Source organism: Oncorhynchus masou, chromosome 9 (assembly GCF_036934945.1).
Source record: "Oncorhynchus masou masou isolate Uvic2021 chromosome 9, UVic_Omas_1.1, whole genome shotgun sequence".
Lineage (NCBI taxonomy): Eukaryota > Metazoa > Chordata > Actinopteri > Salmoniformes > Salmonidae > Oncorhynchus > Oncorhynchus masou.
In genome coordinates this window covers 58,823,404-58,843,202 of record NC_088220.1, presented here as the reverse complement: position 1 = coordinate 58,843,202, position 19,799 = coordinate 58,823,404, and the positions used below count along the sequence as shown (strand labels likewise).

Below are 19,799 nucleotides of genomic sequence, written 5' to 3'. Positions count from 1 at the left end.
TGATGAGGGGTGGTCGTTTGACCGCGGACCCGTAGCGGATACAGGCAATGAGGCAGTGATCACTGAGATCCTGATTGAAGATGGCAGAGGTGTATTTGGAGGGCAAGTTGGTCAGGACCATGTCAATTAGGGTGCCCATGTTTATGGATTTAGGGTTGTACCTGGTGGGTTCCTTGATGATTTGCGTGAGATTGAGGGCATCTAGCTTAGATTGTAGGACTGCCGGGGTGTTAAGCATATCCCAGTTTAGGTCACCTAAAAGAACAAACTCTGAGGCTAGATGTGGGGCGATCAATTCACAGATGGTGTCCAGAGCACAGCTGGGAGCTGAGGGGGGTCGGTAGCAGGCGGCAACAGTGAGAGACTTATTTCTGGAGAGATTAATTTTTTTAATTTAGAAGTTCGAACTGTTTGGGCATAGACCTGGAAAGTATGACAGAACTTTGCAGGCTATCTCTGCAGTAGATTGCAACTCCTCCCCCTTTGGCAGTTCTATCTTTACGGAAAGTGTTATAGTTGGGTATGGAAATCTCAGAATTTTTGGTGGCCTTCCTAAGCCAGGATTCAGACACGGCAAGGACATCAGGGTAGGCAGAGTGTGTTAAAGCAGTGAGTAAAACAAACTTAGGGAGGAGGCTTCTGATTTTGACATGCATGAAACCAAGGCTTTTTCAATCACAGAAGTCAACAAATGAGGGTGCCTAGGGACATGCAGGACCTGGGTTTACCTCCACATCACCCGAGGAACAAAGGAGGAGTAGTATGAGGGTGCGGCTAAAGGCTATCAAAACTGGTCGCCTAGAGCGTTGGGGACAAGGAATAAAGGAGCAGATTTATGGGCGTGTTAGAATATATTCAGGGCATAATGTGCAGACAGGGGTATGGTGGGGTGCGGGTACAGCGGAGGTAAGCCCAGGCACTGGGTGATGATAAGAGTGGTTGTATCTCTGGACATGCTGGTTATAATGGGTGAGGTCACCGCATGTGTGGGAGGTGGGACGACGGAGGCCGGTTGAAGGCAGAGCGGATGGAGTATTCGTCGGCAGACCAGTCGTGGTGATGCGGCGGGGGGGCGTTGTTACGGAGTCTAGTTGATAGGTATTCGACTAGCCTGGACTGTTCCCCGGACTCCATGTGTAGGGATTTGTACAATGCACAAACAAGGCTATTGAACTTGACATTGGTGTCTGTCTTTATTCCTTTATCCTACATATCATACTGAAACAGCCGTGTCGACAGAGAATCCAAGCCAGATGGCAAAAGAGGTATTGTAGAATTTAATTTGCTAGCAGGGAGATGTGCCTGCCTCACGGCTAACTGGTGCTAGCTTCGTGGCAGTGGCGTTAGCCAAGGTCCAGAGTTTACAGCAAGGATCCGGTGGAGTATTGGGCTCTAGCCGTGTTTGAGTGGGGTTCGGGTGAACAGCTGAGTAGGCCGGGAGGTGGGCCTCAGGGATAGCTTCAGTACTGGGTGCAAGCTAGCTGTGAAGATCAGAAGTAGTGGTCCAGGGATTACGGCAGGAATCCGGCATTGTTGTGGAGAGACATTTCGATACTGGTAGACTGGCGAGTATTATCCAGGCTAAAAACAGGGCTGGCTGTGCAGAAGGTAAAAGCCTCTAGCAGTGGCTAACAATGACTAAACAGCTTGTAGCTAATTAGCTGGTTAGCTTCTGGAGGTTCTTGAATGTATTCTAAAATTAAAAATAATAGCGATTCCGTATCACATTGGGTGAGGCAGGTTACCGGAAGGTATAATCAAATAAAAAATCGAAAAGAGATTGAAAATAAATATGGGTCAGTGAGTGGTTGGGCTGGCTAGGGACACGGCGATTCAGACAGTTAGCAGGCCTGTGCTAACAAGCTAACAGTTAGTAGGCCGGGGCTAAACAAGCTAGCAGTTAGTAGACCGGGGCAGGCTAGCAGTTAGCAGGCCGGGTTAGCACGCAAGCAGATAGCAAGGGCTAGAAAGTTAGCCTTTGGGGGACGTCACGATGGGGTTAAGTCTGTTTTTGCCTCTTCATGCACAGCGGAGAAGGCCTCTTCGTGACGTCGATAGACGGGTCGTGGAATTAGTAGGGTTCCAAGTAGATCTAGGTAGCAAGCAGGCCTAGCTGGTTAACATAATGGGCCTTCAGCGGGCGCCGCGCCTGAGGGGCCTGTTGGAGTCTTTGGGCAGATTATGTCGGTAGTCCAGTCGTAGGGGATCTGCGGGGTTCCATGCCCCGTACGGGCTGTAGAAGGGGTCCGGATATTGTAGCCCAGGAGTATGCTTCAGTGGTAGCACAGGAGCTCTGGCCGGGCTAGCTTCAAGCTAAGTGGATGGAAATGCTAGCCAGGAGTAGTCATCCGGGGTTGCGGTTAGCTAGTTGTGAAGATTCAGATGAAAATGTTCAGTTTGCGGTGGGAATCCGGGGATAAAAATAATAGGTCTGTTATGCTTTGGTTCGAGTCACGTTGTTCGAACTGGCGAGAGCTATTCGAGCTGAAGGTTAGCTGATGACCGCTGACAATGGTTTGCTGACTGATAGCTGGTACTTTGCTGGCTAGCTTCAGTTGAGGGATTCCAGATCCGAAGTAAATATACAGTAATTTCCGGACTATAAGCCGCTACTTTATTCCCACACTTTGAACCTCACGGTTTATACAATGACGCGGCTAATTTATGGATTTTTCCCGCTTTCACAAGATTCATGCCGCCAAAAAACTGAGCACCGTCACATGATGTGACGTAAATCGAGCGCGCTCAAACTTCCCATCATTCTGATTACGGTAGTAATTTTGTCACCCTCATCATGGCAAAGACACGGAGAAATAGATATGATGCAGCTTTCAAGTTGAAGGCGATAAATCTGGCTGTTGGAAAAGGAAATAGAGCTGCTGCATGGGAGCTTGGCCTTAATGAGTCGATGATAAGACGTTGGAAACAGCAGCGTGAGGAACTGACTCAGTGCAGAAAGACAACAAAAGCTTTCAGAGGGAAGAAAAGCAGATGGCCTAAAGTATTTGCAGCCACTCGACATCAGTGTAAATCGTGCATTTAAGGTGGCGCTGCTTGTTCAGTGGGAGGCTTGGATGACAAGTGGGGAGAAATCCTTCACTAAAACGGGCCGCAGGCGAAGAGCATCTTATGGTCAAGTCTGCCAGTGGGTCCTGACAGCGTGGAGCATTGTCAAAAAATCCACTATCATGAACGGGTTTCGAAAGGCTGGACTGCTGCGTGTTGAAGGGGCAGCATGAGCTCAGCGGGGTATTTGCCTTCGGATGAAAGGGACGAGAGCGACAATGAAAACGATCCAACATCGGATGAAGCAATTCTGAGGCTATTGAACTCCGACACCGAAGGAGATGACTTCAGTGGTTTCAGTGCACAGGAGGAGGAAGATAGTGACCAATGACTTTCTTGGTAGGCTACTGTTTTAATTTTTGTTACTAGCCATGTTTTGATAAAGCCTATTTATTTTTGTTACAAGCCGTGTTTCGTTTAAAGGCTGTGTAAAGTTAATTTGTTTCAATGTACCGGTAGGCACCTGCGGCTTATAGACATGTGCGGCTTATTTATGTACAAAATACATATTTTTTAATAATTCAGTGGGTGCGGTTTATATTCAGGTGCGCTTAATAGTCCAGCAATTACGGTAGATAATTTAGGGGAAAAAAGCAGATCCACGCTACATTGGGTGAGGCGAAGTTGCAGGAGACTATTTAGATGTTGAGGTTTAGCAAAATATTTTAAAAGATATGCGAAGAAAAATATGTAAAAAAAACAATATATAGAAGGGACACGACAGGACAAAGACGTCTGACTGCTATGCCGTCTTGAACCAATGTTTCATTTTGGCTTTTTAATAGGGATGGTAGCAACATATGGAAATTGCTGTGGAAATCTGTTGCATCTCAATCCACATATGGATCTGCCAAAAGGCAAGGATAAATTCTCTCCAAAAATATCTCTCCCACTAGGTCAGAATCGTCTTTGTCATCATCAGGATGAGGTTCAAACTCGGTGGTCTTCATCGCACATGCCACCACAGTTAATTCCTCCTTACTGTCATCATGTTCAATTTCCTTCTGTAGCTCCTCCAAAAGTTATGTCAAATCAAATCAAATTTATTTATATAGCCCTTCGTACATCAGCTGATATCTCAAAGTGCTGTACAGAAACCCAGCCTAAAACCCCAAACAGCAAGCAATGCAGGTGTAGAAGCACGGTGGTTAGGAAAAACTCCCTAGAAAGGCCAAAACCTAGGAAGAAACCTAGAGAGGAACCAGGCTATGTGGAGTGGCCAGTCCTCTTCTGGCTGTGCCGGGTAGAGATTATAACAGAACATGGCCAAGATGTTCAAATGTTCATAAATGACCAGCATGGTCGAGTAATAATAAGGCAGAACAGTTGAAACTGGAGCAGCAGTTCCACCATTTCATATTTACTCAAAACAAGTTCCACTTTTCTCCTTTTTTTTCCTTGTCCGCCATCTACTCCATCAGATCTTCCACAAGGCTTGTCCATTCCATGTTTACTTATGTGTTCCACTTTTCTCATTTTTTTCTGTCAGCCATCTCACCCATACCTCATGCCCACACCGGCAGCCTTCAATGACCCAAAGACAAAAAATCTGTCGCAAGCAAACTTCCCACAGATGTAGGATCTTCATTTGATCACCCTGTTGCAGGAGAACTTTCCTGTGTTGCAGGAAATGTCGAATTTGTAATGTATTTGAAGTTTAAAAAGACTTCTGAAGTTTGTAATTTCCACTTAGAAATTTCAGACTTGATTTCCTCTGACGGAAATTGTATCAACCCTTACAAAATGTCCATTAATTAAAATCCACATAATTATTCACATTTCCTGTTGCGGCAAACTGGCTCAAATTAAGATCCTACATTTGTAGTTCAACTGATGGGCCATCAGCTCATATCAGCTAGTCAACTCAGCCAGGGAAACACAAATTAATGTTTTTCACACCTTCCATTAATGTGACATATGTGACTTGCCGTCAAATCTTCCCTCGGAGAGGAGGCCATTCCCCAAACTATTTTAATCAACTTTGATATTGCATTTAGCATCTGTTATTCATTCAGTTAAGACTTCACTCATTTGAACTAATTTTGAACAGTGATTGGAAACCTTAGGTCTGCTAGAAACATTAATAAGTGCTCTTATTTGATTATATATAGATCCCCAAAAATGTGCGTGTTATTTGTTTGTTTTAAAATCATTCTCTTTCATGTTCTTTTGTCTTATGTAACCATACCAAACATAACATAAATTATTGTACAAATTTGTTGACTGAATTTACATTTACCATGTTACGTCTAGTTTGAGACCAGGCTGCACTTTTCTCAATTTCATCGACATCTAATATTATAAACCTATATGTTAAATTAGCTTTGATAGGCTACAGTAGGCTATAGTTTAGGTGTAGCATACAGCTGCATTTCTAATACACTTGACACCTGTATGTCGTAGTGGAGACCAATATCTATCTTGTTATTAAGCTATATAAAAGAACAGTTATTGATATGTATGATTAGTAAATTCTATGTATTTTTGCAGTGATTGGACCTAGGTCTACAGTAGCAGTAGTACATTTACTAATACAATTCATTCTTTAGCGTTTGAGCGAGAGCGAGAGGGAGAGAGGAGGATTTTGATAGCAGGACCTGGTTCGAAATAGCTTGCACTGGATCAAAAGGCTATCCAATTATCTTTAATCATAACAAGTAAAAGCCAAGTATTGACAAGTCATGATAAAAACAGATCTCATGAGGTTGGAAATTCTGTGAACTACACCAGTCCATGTAATGAGTTTTGGAAAGACGTATATTCACACATGCTAAAATCTCTTAACACCGTGGCCATTGTCCTCCTTCGTCCCGATCAGTTCAGCAGCAATCTTCTCCAAACCTGTGCACAGGAGCCTCGTTTTTGGAATTACTTTATATATTTGAATGTCTTATTAAAATTTTTACACTTAAGGTATTGTAATCTATATTCATAAGACAATTGTCGTTTCATGATTTCAAGATCCAATATCAAACAAGGTATTCACCCCAACCCGAGCACTCCGTTCTGACACCTTTGGTCTCTTGGCCCTCCCAACTCTGAACTAACATATGGATAACACAACATTGGGAATGAGATGGACTGTTGATCACAGATACCGTAAAAAAAAAGGAAGGGGCGTGGATCATAAAACCAGTCAGTATCTGGTGTGACCTCCATTTGCTTCATGCAGCACGATACATGTCCTCCGCATCGTGTTGATCAGGCTGTTGATTGTGGACTGTGGAATGTTGTCACATTCCTCTTCAATGGCTGTGCGAAGTTGCTGGATATTGGCGGGAACTGGAACACGCTGTCGTACATGTAAATCCAGAGCATCCCAAACGTGCTCAATGGGTGACATGTCTGGTGAGTATGTAGGCCATGGAAGAACTGGGGCATTTTCAGCTTCCAGGAATTGTGTACAGATCCTTGCGACATGGGGCCATGCATTATCATACTGAAAAATGTAATAGCAGCAGATGAGTGGCACAACAAAGTATCTCTGCGCATTCAAATTGCCATTGATAAAATACAATTGCGCTCGTTGTCCGTAGCTTATGCCTGCCCATACCATAACCACACCTGCACCATGGGGCACTGTTAACAAAGTTGACATCAACAAACCACTCACCCACACGACCCCGTATAAATGGTCTGCTGGGGTGAGGCCTGTTTAAAGTACTGCCAAATTCTCTAAAATGGAGGCGGCTTATGATAGAGAAATGAACATAAAATTCTCTGGCAACAGCTTTGGTGGACATTCCTGCAGTCAGCATGCCTATTGCACGCTCCCTCAAAACTTGAGACATCTGTGGAATTGTGTTGTGTGACAAAACTGCACATTTTGGTGGCCTTTTATTGTGTCCAGCACAAGGTTCACCTGTGTAGTGATCATGCTGTTTAATCAGCTTCTTGACAAGCCACACCTGTCAGGTGTATGGATTATCTTGGCAAAGGAGAAACTCTCACTAACCGTAAACAAACTTATGACCCAAATTTGAGAGAATCAATCTTTTGTGTGTATGGACAATTTCTGGGATCTTCTATTTCAGCTCATGAAACATTTCAGGGATCTTTTATTTTTGCTCGTGAAACGTGGGACCTACATGTTGCGTTCATATTTTTGTTCAGTATACTGTAGTTACTTGACCAATAAAAAAAGAGTTCCAAACCTCTCTGCCAATAACAGCTAGTTTTCAGTTTCCCCCTCCTCAATCAGACCACTCCCAGACACTCAAAAAAGATTCTTGCTTGTGAAATTGTTTCCTTGCTAAGAAGCCATTTTTGTTTGGTTTCAATTAAAGTGGTAAAAAATAACCACAGTAAGGTATTTAAGTTGTTACCCTTAAATGTTTTGATATTGAGAGAAAAATGGCTGCATTGGACATTTAAGTGAAAATAGCTGTTCATAGGTCTACTCTATACACTGTACATATACTTTTCTTGTCTTGGACTTAAGACATTTGGTCAATTGTTATCTTAGGCCTAGGACTGATTTTAAGTACTAATTTTAACATTGATCTATTTCTATGGGCACAAGCACTGTTTATGACACAAACTGTTCACACCTCTCTTCTTGGCGGAGAGAATTTTGCAAGTTTAATGATTATTTCCTGCAATTCTACACATTTTGTCATCGGGTACAAAGAAAATGTTGCAATTTTAAAGCAAATGTTCTTGCAATTCCATATATTTTGCCATGTCTTATGTGTATTCATGTGATATTTGAGTGACTAAACAATTACGACAATATCTATGGACAAAAAATAAATGCAAAAACATTAGCTGACATGGGCTAGTTGATCTGTACATTTCTGACAAGTTGTAAATAGCTCTCTAAGGTATGCAATGACTAACAAAACAAGAGGAACTGCTGATGCACTACCCAGTTTTTTTGGGGGGGGGGTAGTGCCGACACCTTGTGCGGGAACCACTCACTTAGAATGTTATGCTGTAAGCGGTTCTCTATGTTAAAACGAACACAACTCACAAGCTTTTCCTCTCAGGGACATTGTCATTGGATAGTGGTATTAAACAACACCTGCGCTTAAATGACAGTGTGAACATATATTTAAGAATTAAACAGAAACAGACGAGCCAGGTAGTTAGGGCAAATGCCGGATGGGCTGATCCATCTTTAGCTCAGTGACCGGTCCAAAAAGTATGTAACCATAGAGGTAGATAGAGGACTGTAGTGCCCAAAAGCCAGTTTTAGAATGGGCTGTGGCATTGAGGACTTTCACCATTTTGAAGTAGTAACTGGGGGATCAGCCAATGAATTATACTTATGAGCAAACTTTCCATAACTGCAGGTGGCAGTTAATAGCCAAACTTGGCTTTATACCTGTTTAAAAAAAACACTGCCCAGATGGCAGTATGCACCCTTCCAGTTTGTTTGAAAACTCGTAGAAGTAGTAGAAGAAAATTGACTAGTTTAAAATGGAGATTTGTAACGGTTCTCGTCTGTCGAAGGAGAAGCGGAACAAAATGCAGCGTGGTGGTTATTCATGAAAAGGAACTCGACATGAAATAACTAACAATACAAAAACAACAAACGGAATGTGAAAACCTATACAGCCTATCTGGTGACAACAAACACAGAGACAGGAACAATCACCCACGAAATACTCAAAGAATATGGCTGCCAAAATATGGTTCCCAATCAGAGACAACAATAAACATCTGCCTCTGATTGAGAACCACTCCAGACAGCCATAGACTATGCTAAATACCCCCAATAAGCCACACACCCAATACCTAACAAAACCCCAAGACAAAACACACCACAATAAACCCATGTCACACCCTGGCCTGACGAAATAAATAAAGACAAACACAATATACTACGACCAGGGCGTGACAGAACCCCCCTCCCCATGGTGCGGACTCCCGGACGCACACCAAAAACCATAGGGGAGGGTCCGGGTGGGCGTCTGTCCATGGTGGCGGCTCCGGCGCAGGACGTGGACCCCACTCTATTAATGTCTTAGTCCCTCCTCCTCGCGTCCTTGGATAGTCCACCCTCGCCGCCGACCATGGCCTAGTAGTCCTCACCCAGAACCCCACTGGACTGAGGGGCAGCTCGGGACTGAGGGGCAGCTCGGGACTGAGGGGAAGCTCGGGACTGAGGGGAAGCTCGGGACTGGGGGGAAGCTCGGGACTGGGGGGAAGCTCGGGACTGGGGGAAGCTCGGGACTGGGGGGAAGCTCGGGACTGGGGGGAAGCTCGGGACTGAGGGGAAGCTCGGGACTGAGGGGAAGCTCGGGACTGAGGGGAAGCTCGGGACTGAGGGGAAGCTCGGGACTGAGAGGAAACTCAGGCAGGTAGTTGGATCCGGCAGATCCTGGCTGGCTGGCCGATCTGGAAGATCCTGGCTGACTGGCGGATCTGGAAGAGTCTGGCTGACTGGCGGATCTGGAAGAGTCTGGTTGACTGGCGGATCTGGAAGAGTCTGGTTGACTGGCAGATCTGGAAGAGTCTGGCTGACTGGCAGATCTGGAAGAGTCTGGCTGACTGACGGATCCTGGCTGACTGGCAGATCTGGAAGAGTCTGGCTGACTGGCGGATCTGGAAGAGTCTGGCTGACTGGCGGATCCTGGCAGACTGACGGCTCTGGCTTCTCCATGCTGACTGGCAGCTCTGGCTGCTCCATGCTGACTGGCGGCTCTGGCTGCTCCATGCTGACTGGCGGCTCTGGCTGCTCCATGCTGACTGGCAGCTCTGGCGGCTTCTTGCAGACTGGCAGCTCTGGCGGCTTCTTGCAGACTGGCAGCTCTGGCGGCTTCTTGCAGACTGGCAGCTCTGGCTGCTCCTTGCAGACTGGCAGCTCTGGCAGCTCCTTGCAGACTGGCTGCTCCTTGCAGACTGGCAGCTCCTTGCAGACTGGCAGCTCTGGCTGTTCCATGAAGACTGACATTTCTGGCTGCTCCATGCAGACTGACAGCTCTGGCTGCTCCATGCAGACTGACATCTCTGGCTGCTCCATGCAGACTGGCAGCTCTGGCTGCTCCATGCTGGCTGGCAGCTCTGGCTGCGCTAAACAGGCAGGAGACTCCGGCAGCGCTGTAGAGACGGAAGGCTCTGGCAGCGCTAAACAGGCGGGAGACTCCAGCAGCGCAGGAGAGGAGGAAGGCTCTGGCTGCGGTGAACAGGCGGGAGACTCTGGCAGCGCTGTAGAGGAGGAAGGCTCTGGCTGCGCTGAACAGACGGGAGACTCTGGCAGCGCTGTAGAGGAGGAAGGCTCTGGCAGCGCTGAACAGGCGGGAGACTCTGACAGCGCAGGAGAGGAGGAAAGCTCCGGCAGCGCTGGAGAGGCGAGGCGCACTGTAGGCCTGATGCGTGGTGCTGGCACTGGTGGTACTGGGCCGAGAACACGCACAGGAAGCCTGGTGCGGGGAGCTGCCACCGGAGGGCTGGTGTGTGGAGGTGGCACAGGATGGGCTAGACCGTGAAGGCGTACTGGAGATCTTGAGAGCAGTGCTGGCACAGGACTTGCAAGGCTAGGGAGGTGCACAGGAGGCCTGGTGCGTGAGGCTGGCACCATCTTCACCAGCCGACTAACACGCACCTCAGGACGAGTATGGAGCGCTGACCCAGTTGCCATCAAATCCCCGACACGCTTCGTCGAGCGAATTCCATGCTTAAAACACCAACACAGCAACTCCCTCATTTCTCTCTCCTCCAATTTCCCCATTAACTCCTTCACAGTCTCTGCTTCGCTCACCTCCAACACCGGCTCTGGTTCTGGTCTCCTCCTTGGCTCCTCACGATAAACAGGGAGAGTTGCCTCAGGTCTGACTCCTGACTCTGCCACACTCTCCCTGAGCCCCCCCCAATAAATTTTTGGGGCTGACTCTCGGGCTTCCATCCGCGTCGCCGTGCTGCCTCCTCATACCGGCGCCTCTCTGCTTTTCCCGCCTCCAGTTCTTATTTGGGGCGGCGATATCCTCCAGGCTGAGCTCAGGGTCCTTCTCCGTCCAATTCGTCCTCCCATGTTCATTCCTCTCTTTGTTGCTCCTGCTGTTGCTGTTGCCTGTTACCACGCCGCTTGGTCATGTTGTGGTGGGTGATTCTGTAACGGTTCTTGTCTGTCGAAGGAGAAGCGGACCAAAATGCAGCGTGGTGATTATTCATGTTCTTTAATGAAAAGGAACTCGACATGAAATAACTAACAATACAAAAACAACAAACGGAATGTGAAAACCTATACAGCCTATCTGGTGACAACAAACACAGAGACAGGAACAATCACCCACGGAATACTCAAAGAATATGGCTGCCAAAATATGGTTCCCAATCAGAGACAACGATAAACACCTGCCTCTGATTGAGAACCACTCCAGACAGCCATAGACTATGCTAAATACCCCCAATAAGCCACACACCCAATACCTAACAAAACCCCAAGACAAAACACACCACAATAAACCCATGTCACACCCTGGCCTGACCAAATAAATAAAGACAAACACAATATACTACGACCAGGGCGTGACAAGATTGCCTCAATGGTTCTTCCAGTGCTCTCGCAGATGCCATAATGTGACAGACACACTGTTGTGATGTTGATCTAAGTCTATAGATATTTCACTACTAGAGGAATAATTTACTGCCCATTTGTGGAAACAGAATTTATTGGAACCTTACATCATTTTGCCCTTTCCCCAAACCCCCTGAAACACACATACAGTACATATCCACTGACATTCTAGAAGAAATAGGGTCAGAGCCACAGCAGCATCCCTGACTTGACTTTACTACAGTGCTTTACAGTACTATGACAGTAAAATACATTTACAGAAATAAAAAGCAATACAAACAATTATGTTGATGATAAAAATAACAAATGTACAGTATAAGCATTCAGTTCTGGCAGTTCACATCTTGACAGATATTCTTGTCAGTCCTGGGATTCAAACCAGTAACCCTGGCCCTGCTGCTGTACCATCATAAAGTCATAATTGGTACCAGTTTAAGTTCAGATTTCTGATCTCCTTGGTCCTAATCCCTATATGATAGGGTGCAAAAGTGGTGGGAACAGAACATAGCCACAGGAAGTAGGGGTGCTGAGGGTGATGCAGCACCCCCTGAAAAATCTGAATTAATAACAAATATTAATATTTTTGGATAACATTTTTTCTCACAAAAGTAGCACACTAGGGCTTTACTAGTCCTGCATTAGCGGACCAATATAGCCTTCTGTAGTGCTGGCATAGAATATCTTTCCCCCATGGCTATGGAACAGAATAAACTGTACAGGTATCTCTGGTTATTGTAAACAACAGATAAAAGGATGGCTGCAGAGAAGTTGATGAAAGTGATCAAGTGGGGAGCACATGTATTAAAAGCCTACTTTCGTGACTCCTTTGAGGCTTTCAATCAAATAAGTAATATTTTGAAATATGAGAGCACAACTAATACAAAAGGTGAAACCACTAGACTTGCCATGATACATATACCATGCAGGTTACTCAGTGCACTTTCAACACAGGAGAGTTTAACAATTGCTAAGTGAGAGAAAATGGTTATGGGAATAAAATAAAAATGGCTTACAAATGGAGACATGCCGGTCATAAGCCATCACTGACAGAATAAGTAAGCACTCATAACATGTACATTGCAGAAAAAACCTGCAATATACAGCCTTCGTGAGAGATTCCCTTTATTTCTGCCTCATGGCAAAATGTGTAGAACTGCAGGAAATTAACTTGAAAACTGCAACAAAAAATTAAAAAATTCAAGACAAATGCTGTCCTGAGTGGGAGGACCAAGCGTCCAGATCTGGCAGAATGGTTTGGGGTGTAGGGTCTTCCCAAAGATCCCACTCAGCATCTGTTTGAGCATAGTCTGAAGGTAGGGAGGGTAGCTCCCCTTGATGCTCTGTAATTATGCAGTTAACTAGCTAATATGACACAAAACATTCTCAGTTAAAATACATGATAAACTTGATGCGATTTAAACAGTGAATTATAGCAACTATAAATAAGAAAACACATAATTATAAATTACACAAAGGAACTATCAGGTTATGTTTCAGGGTTAAGGCCTAGTACCTTGTTACAAGCATGCCTGATTTTAACCATCCTAACACCATACATTAAAGGATTGAAAATTGGTGGACATATCAGAAAATAAACAAATAAAATAGTGCGAAGTATAGGTGAAAGATCTGCAGTTTCATATCTGCCTTGTAGAACCACAAATAACCAGCCAAAGGAGAAGTTCAGCAAAGAGGCTATATGTGGTGTACAGGTGTTAAATGCTTTCTGTTTCATCTCTTTAGAAGACTTTAAACATATTTGAAGAATTCTTACATATGAGTATATGGTAGGAAATATAGTACAAGAAATATAAAGCACAGTGACAACAAGACCCCATATGTTATTCAGCATAGTATTTGAACAGGCAAGCTTGACTACTGAGTAGTTGTCACAATACAGTCTGTCTAGAACATTACCACAAAATTGCAGTCGCAAACTCAGGGAGATAATGATGGCGATGAGAAAAAAAGAAGACAAGCACGACAACAGAATTAAGCCACAAATGGTTTTAGGTGTCATAATATTGTTATACTGTAGAGGATAACAAATAGAGATGTACCTGTCATAGGACATAACTGCTAAATTACTAAATTCTGTTAGAGCACATGTGTACAACACATAAATCTGGAGATAACAATAAAGAAGGGAAATATCATGTGTGTCAGACAGCAAGTAAAACATGAGAGCAGGAAACAAACCAGTGCTCCCATACAACTGATTAACAAACAAAGCACATAGAAACACATACATGGGTTCATGAAGGCTTCTTTCAATGCAGATAACTCCAATAAGTAAAGCATTGACAAGAATGATGACAAAATATAATACAGTTACTACAGCAAAGTAGCAATACTTCAATTGTCCGATATCACCGTATGCAGCAAGCCTGAAGACCTTAAAGTGAGTAGAGTTTTCCATGGTCCTGGGAGTTGTTAAAGATGTGCTGTCAATGTTTGAAGAAGAGGAGCAAATCCTCCTACTATAGCTTTCATATAAGTTAAATTGATGAAATCACAAAGAACAGACAACCTAACTGGATACTTCCTTGACTTGTTGATTCAGTAATAGATTTCCCCACATATACAGTATACTCACCAATATAGACAGCTTTTCATTCTCCTGATAACAAAATTCAATTTTTATCCTGCACTCATGTAACTTTACAATTAAATTCCAAAATAATACATTGATTCCATGTATTCTAAATCCAAAATGAAGACAGCTCATTTCTAATCCATGATGACCTCCTTAAACTCAGCTCCTCACTTGCTTCTTATACTTGTGAGATAAAATAAAAAAATAAAAAAGAAGCCTGCCATGGTGTGATATGCAAATGATTACCAATACCTGGGGACATCTGTGGATAATTAGATATTTTCAGAGTCAAGGAAACCATATAGAGAAAAACAGATACCATTTTGTATCACATGCCCTCCAGGGTGTTCAAATGCCTTTTTAAATGAAAAATCCACCCAAAACGCTCATTCTTATCATTTAAATAACACTAATATGTGACAACAATATGTTTTTGTGAACCAATGTTTCATTTTGTCTTTTTAATAGGGATGGTAGCAACATATGAAAATTGTTGTGGAAATCTGTTGCAGCTCAAGTTGACGACAAAAATCCACATTATAATGCTTTCTCTATGGGCTGGCTAGCTTGCAAACATAGCTACACACAATAATACCAAAGACAATATCAGTATGTGACGTAGCAGGTTAGCTGTAAAATTGCCTTATCCAACTGCACTTATTTGAGTTGTCTACAATCGAATCATGTTCAACCTGCAGATCGATGTGCCTCACCGAGTGGAGTCTGACATTCGCAACGACACCATGCAGTGTACCCTGGACTGAAGAGGCAGAAAAATAGAAGAAATGTGCTCGACTGTCTGTAAAATTACACATTTCTTGAGGTAGGAATATCGGTCCCGCTTTAAATGACATCCAGCTTATGAAGCCTTCATAAAGCTTTCATAAACACTACATTAATGTGTTACAAGTAATCTATAACCATATGTTATGCTTTATAAAGGGTTCATATGTCAAACCGATGTCAAATTTGACAAACTTGTGCTTTATAAAGTGTAGCATAAGCAATGCTTAATAAAGGCCTTATAAATCATTTTGGATTGAAGTTTCACAAAGCATTTATAAACCTGTCATGCATCTTGGTAGGGTATTGTAATGCCAGGATAGTGGGATTGATTCCCGGTGCCACCCATACATAAAATGTCTTCACACATTACTAAGTCACTTTGGATAAAAGAGTCTGCTAAATTCAATTTCTCTAAAACATTTCTAGGAAGGCCCAACTTCTTTCCCTCTTGTGTGCATAGTCAATATTGGACCTGACCTCAACTTTCCACAAAATGCTGTTCAGCAGGATAAAACTCTAAAGTGCAGTCATGCACAGAAAAAAACTTTGGTGAGTCCTTTTAAAACATGTTTCAATTTCATGTCTACTTCGTTTTTTTCCCCCAAATTCCATATTCTCAGTTTAGTTTTTCCAGGTTTCGGATTTCCCCCATGTTTTTCCGGTTTCCCCCAGTTTCTTCCAAACTTTTTAAATAGAAAAACAGCAACATTTGATTTTCTGTGTTCACAACAATGCGTAAGCCACATCATGTGATGTGAAAAATATTTTTTGTATAATTGCCCTTTGTAGTTGCCCACTGTTGTTTGGTTAGAGGGTTTTCTGTAGTGCAGTAATTGCACATCTGATGATTATGTATTCCATATAGAGTGATTCACATTGTGGCCACCAATGGAATGGGTAGAGTAAAAGGCCAACACTTCGTATTTTTCAGAACTCCATGAAATGATGACAGATATGCATTCTACAGACCCTGTTGAGTGCACCCGACAATACTTTTACTCCGGCACCCAGAACAGTTTTTGCTCTGTAAGCCAAAATGTATTTCATATACTGTACAGTGATTCACATTGGGGATATTTATATGACCTTGGAACATGTTTTAAAACCCACATTTAATGCAAATGTCACTTTAATATGAACAAATATGAATCATTGTTAATTTTTAGACCATTTTTTTCATATATCATTAATAAATACAGGTTGTTGACTCTTTTATACTATTACGTGGTGGACTTTTATTTAGAACATTTCAGAAATTCCGTTTCCCGGAAGTACTTTTTAGTGTTGCTGATGAGACGCTGATCATGTGGTAATTTCGCAAATCAAATACCCAATTGTGGTGCCAACCTGAAAGCAAAAAACAAGTACGTTCACCTTTATTTATTGTAGTTTAAATTAGTTTGTAGTAAAGTGTTGAGTTACATTACATACTGTAGCCACCTCAGTCGTTATTTCAAATAATTCTGGTGACTTCACAGCAATTGCTAGCTAGCTGATATTTTGCTAGCTAGCTAAAGTAGCTAAATACATGTCTCATAGTCACATCATGAGATTTGTAAATGAAAGAGGAATATAATAATACGAATCGTATTATTATATTCCTCTTTCATCTTGTAACGGCATTCCTCCTCTTCTGAGGAGGACAAATGCGCAGCGTGGTAAGTGTCCATAATGTTTATTTAAAGACATAAACTGAACACAACAAAACAATAAACGTGAAACGAATGAAACCGAAACAGTACCGTGTGGCAACAAACACTCACACGGAAACAAACACCCACAACTCAAAAGTGAAACCCAGGCTACCTAAGTATGATTCTCAATCAGAGACAACTAACGACACCTGCTTCTGATTGAGAAACATACTAGGCTGAACTCAAAACCCCAACATAGAAAAACACACATAGACTGCCCACCCCAACTCACACCCTGACCATACTAAATAAAGACAAAACAAAGGAAATAAAGGTCAGAGCGTGACACATCTCCCCATTTAGAGTTTATCGTTTAGCACAGAAATGCCCTTGTCAAGATGGTGTGTTAAAGGCATTTCCTAACAGACCTGCTAACTTTATTTGTTGTTAATTTTAAGGTTGTAACCAACATGCAGTACCTCCAGCAGGCAGCGAGACAATAACCATTCATCCACCAGCTCAGGGACAAGCTACACTATTCTCAGTCCTGTTAGGCTGGACAATAGAACGAGTCAAAATTCACCCAAGGCTGAAAAACGTCTTAAGAGTGTTGGCTAAGCTAGAACACTAGCGCAAGCTCATAGCAGATGAATGGAATCGAACGTTCGCAGAGCCTGTTTTGACCGGAGTGATGCTTAGAATTCCTTTTCGACCTAAATGGCACAAAAAAATCCCTTTCTATTTTACCACTACAATCTGTTCGTCGGACGAAACTGGGAAAAAACAACTTGTGTAGAACGTTAACATCCGCACCTCGATTGTGTCAACTGTGCTTATGGCTGCGTAATGAGGAGGTACGGAAAAAAATGGTCTAGCGATTGATGACAAATGAGCTCGCTGCCTAGACTTTTCCTATGGAGAGGCATGGGTGGAGCTCAGCGTTCCAAGGGCAAAAAGTATTTTTGGGCTAGCGTTTGATGACAATGGAGCGTGCGGCCCAGACATACATAATTAGAAAGAGAAGATTCTCCTGATTAAAATGGCGTCCGACTGTGAGATATTTGGCGAAATAGACAGACATGCCTATATTTCTCCTATAGGAAACAATGGGACGACCTCGAAGTTCCAAGATAAAAATGGAATTTTTATTTTGTTGTTTACATTTGAACTATAAACAACGTGAGCAGGTCTCATTGCCAACAATAGCGAATCAGGCATTGTGACGTTGAACAAGCTGGGAAGCAAGGAATAGAATGTTCGGAAGGCGAGTTGGTGCCACAGTGCTCAATAGAACAAATAGGAGCTGGCAGGGTGATAAATGCCCTAAAATAAGGCCAGTTTTCTTGTGATTACTTCAAAACGACAGCAAATAGCTGGGAAATATGGTCATATTATGAAACTGAGCACCACAGCAAATGCAATGAATTAAATTTTATCCGGGAAAAAAACGATGATAAAAATGTCGTGTCCAGCCTAGTGCTGTGTAATGTTTAATTCATTGCTGGACTTTTTGAAATTGTATGTACTTGTATTGTTTTAGAAATATACAAATAAAAGGAAATGTATGTTTTAAACAGAAATAGAGATCTCTGACACATGCGAGAAGTACCTTATTTAGGGCTCCCGAGTGGCACAGCGGTCTAAGGCACTGCATCTCAGTGCTAGAGGCGTCACGACACACACTCTGGTTTGAATCCAGGCACAACCAGCCATGATTGGGAGTCCCATTGTTACGACAAATGAGTGAGGAGGTGTGGAGTCAGGCGCAGAGAGCAAAAGATGTGGGAAAAAACACGCTTTAATGTCCAGGAAAAATAACATGAACAAAAGTAGGAAAACAAATGATCAGAAATAATAACGGACAGAGCGAAACCCAAAATACATATAAAATACACTCAAACACAGAACAGACGAACAAGCCCGCACGAAACAGAAGCGGGCTGAACAAACTATACAACAAACTAACAACCAAACAAGAAACAGGTGATACCAATCAGACAAAACCAAAGGAACACAGAACAACGGATCGGTGATAGCTAGTAGACCGGCGACGAAGACCGCCGAGCGCCACCCGAACAAGAAGGGGAGTCACCTTCGGTAATATTCGTGACACCCATAGGGCGGGACACAATTAGCCCAGCGTCATCCGGGTTTGTAAATAAGAATTTGTTCTTAAGTTAACTGATTTGCCTAGTTAAATAAAGGTTACATTTTAAAATGTAATTATTTTGTTTTAGTAGTTGGGGATCATTTCCTAAGGGTTAATACATTTGTGTTTACATCACCAAAGGTGTCTGACTTCATAGTAAGTCATATGATACAATGCATTTATGTATGTGTTATAAATGACTGAAGGGGCCTGACTTTAAAGTAAGTGCAGCGCCATGCAATATAGGGACTTTATGGATGTGTTATGAAATACTGAAGGTGCCTCACTTCCAACCAAGTATTACAGGACACTACATAAAGTGCCAATAAATAGGTTATTAACATTCTACTGATTTATGAAGGTTCTCTCATGATCCATGGGTTACTGTACGGTGTGAGAGGTTTTTGTTGTTTTTGTTGTGTGCATGTTAGTGTACTGCTTCCAGAAGAAAGCCACTTTCAATTTCGGTAGGTTGGGGGCTTTCATCGAGGTAAGTGTTTCTTGGTGTAACGTCACCCGCAGGCTATTGCACACACCGCACATATAAGCCTGGGATAGCTACCATTCAAAGTTGGCCTTAGTGGGAGTGACCATAGAATTCTATAGGAGTGACCTTACTGAGTGAAGTATTTGTCATCGTCACTAGTTAACAGTCAGAAAGTCATAACTATGGCTAAACCCTACCCATTTCCACAATTTATCTTCTGAAAATTAGATTTTAAACCTAACCCTAACTAATGAAGGTCAAATTTATGTAATGTGACTAACATGACTTTACTTTAGAGCGTATTCCAATCCTTCGACCCAACATGTGACCCTTTACAAAGCACGTGGTTATATTATATCCAACATAGTTGGTTATGTCACATTTGACAATGATGATTATGACACACAGTTATGACACATTTATGAACCCTTTATAAACATAGTTTATAAACGTGGTACAGCACATCAGAAGAATACACATTAAAGCTAAAATCTGCAGTTGAAACAATTAAACAACTGAAGGATCGGCATAGAGCAGGTTTTCCCAACAGTCCATTTATA

The 19,799-nt window shown here is 42.9% G+C and overlaps 1 protein-coding gene across 1 annotated transcript; it reads right to left on the bottom strand.

Moving 5' to 3' along the window:
• Positions 1-13,073: 13,073 nt before the first annotated feature.
• Positions 13,074-14,018, bottom strand: LOC135545031 (olfactory receptor 11A1-like). The gene has a single exon (XM_064972689.1). It carries the CDS (start codon positions 14,004-14,006, stop codon positions 13,074-13,076), a length of 933 nt encoding a protein of 310 aa, XP_064828761.1. The 5' UTR covers positions 14,007-14,018.
• Positions 14,019-19,799: the final 5,781 nt, after the last annotated feature.

Coding starts and splice junctions, on each gene's coding strand:
- LOC135545031 (XM_064972689.1), bottom strand. CDS start 14,006: ATGGAAAACTCTACTCACTTTAAGGTCTTCAGGCTTGCTGCATACGGT.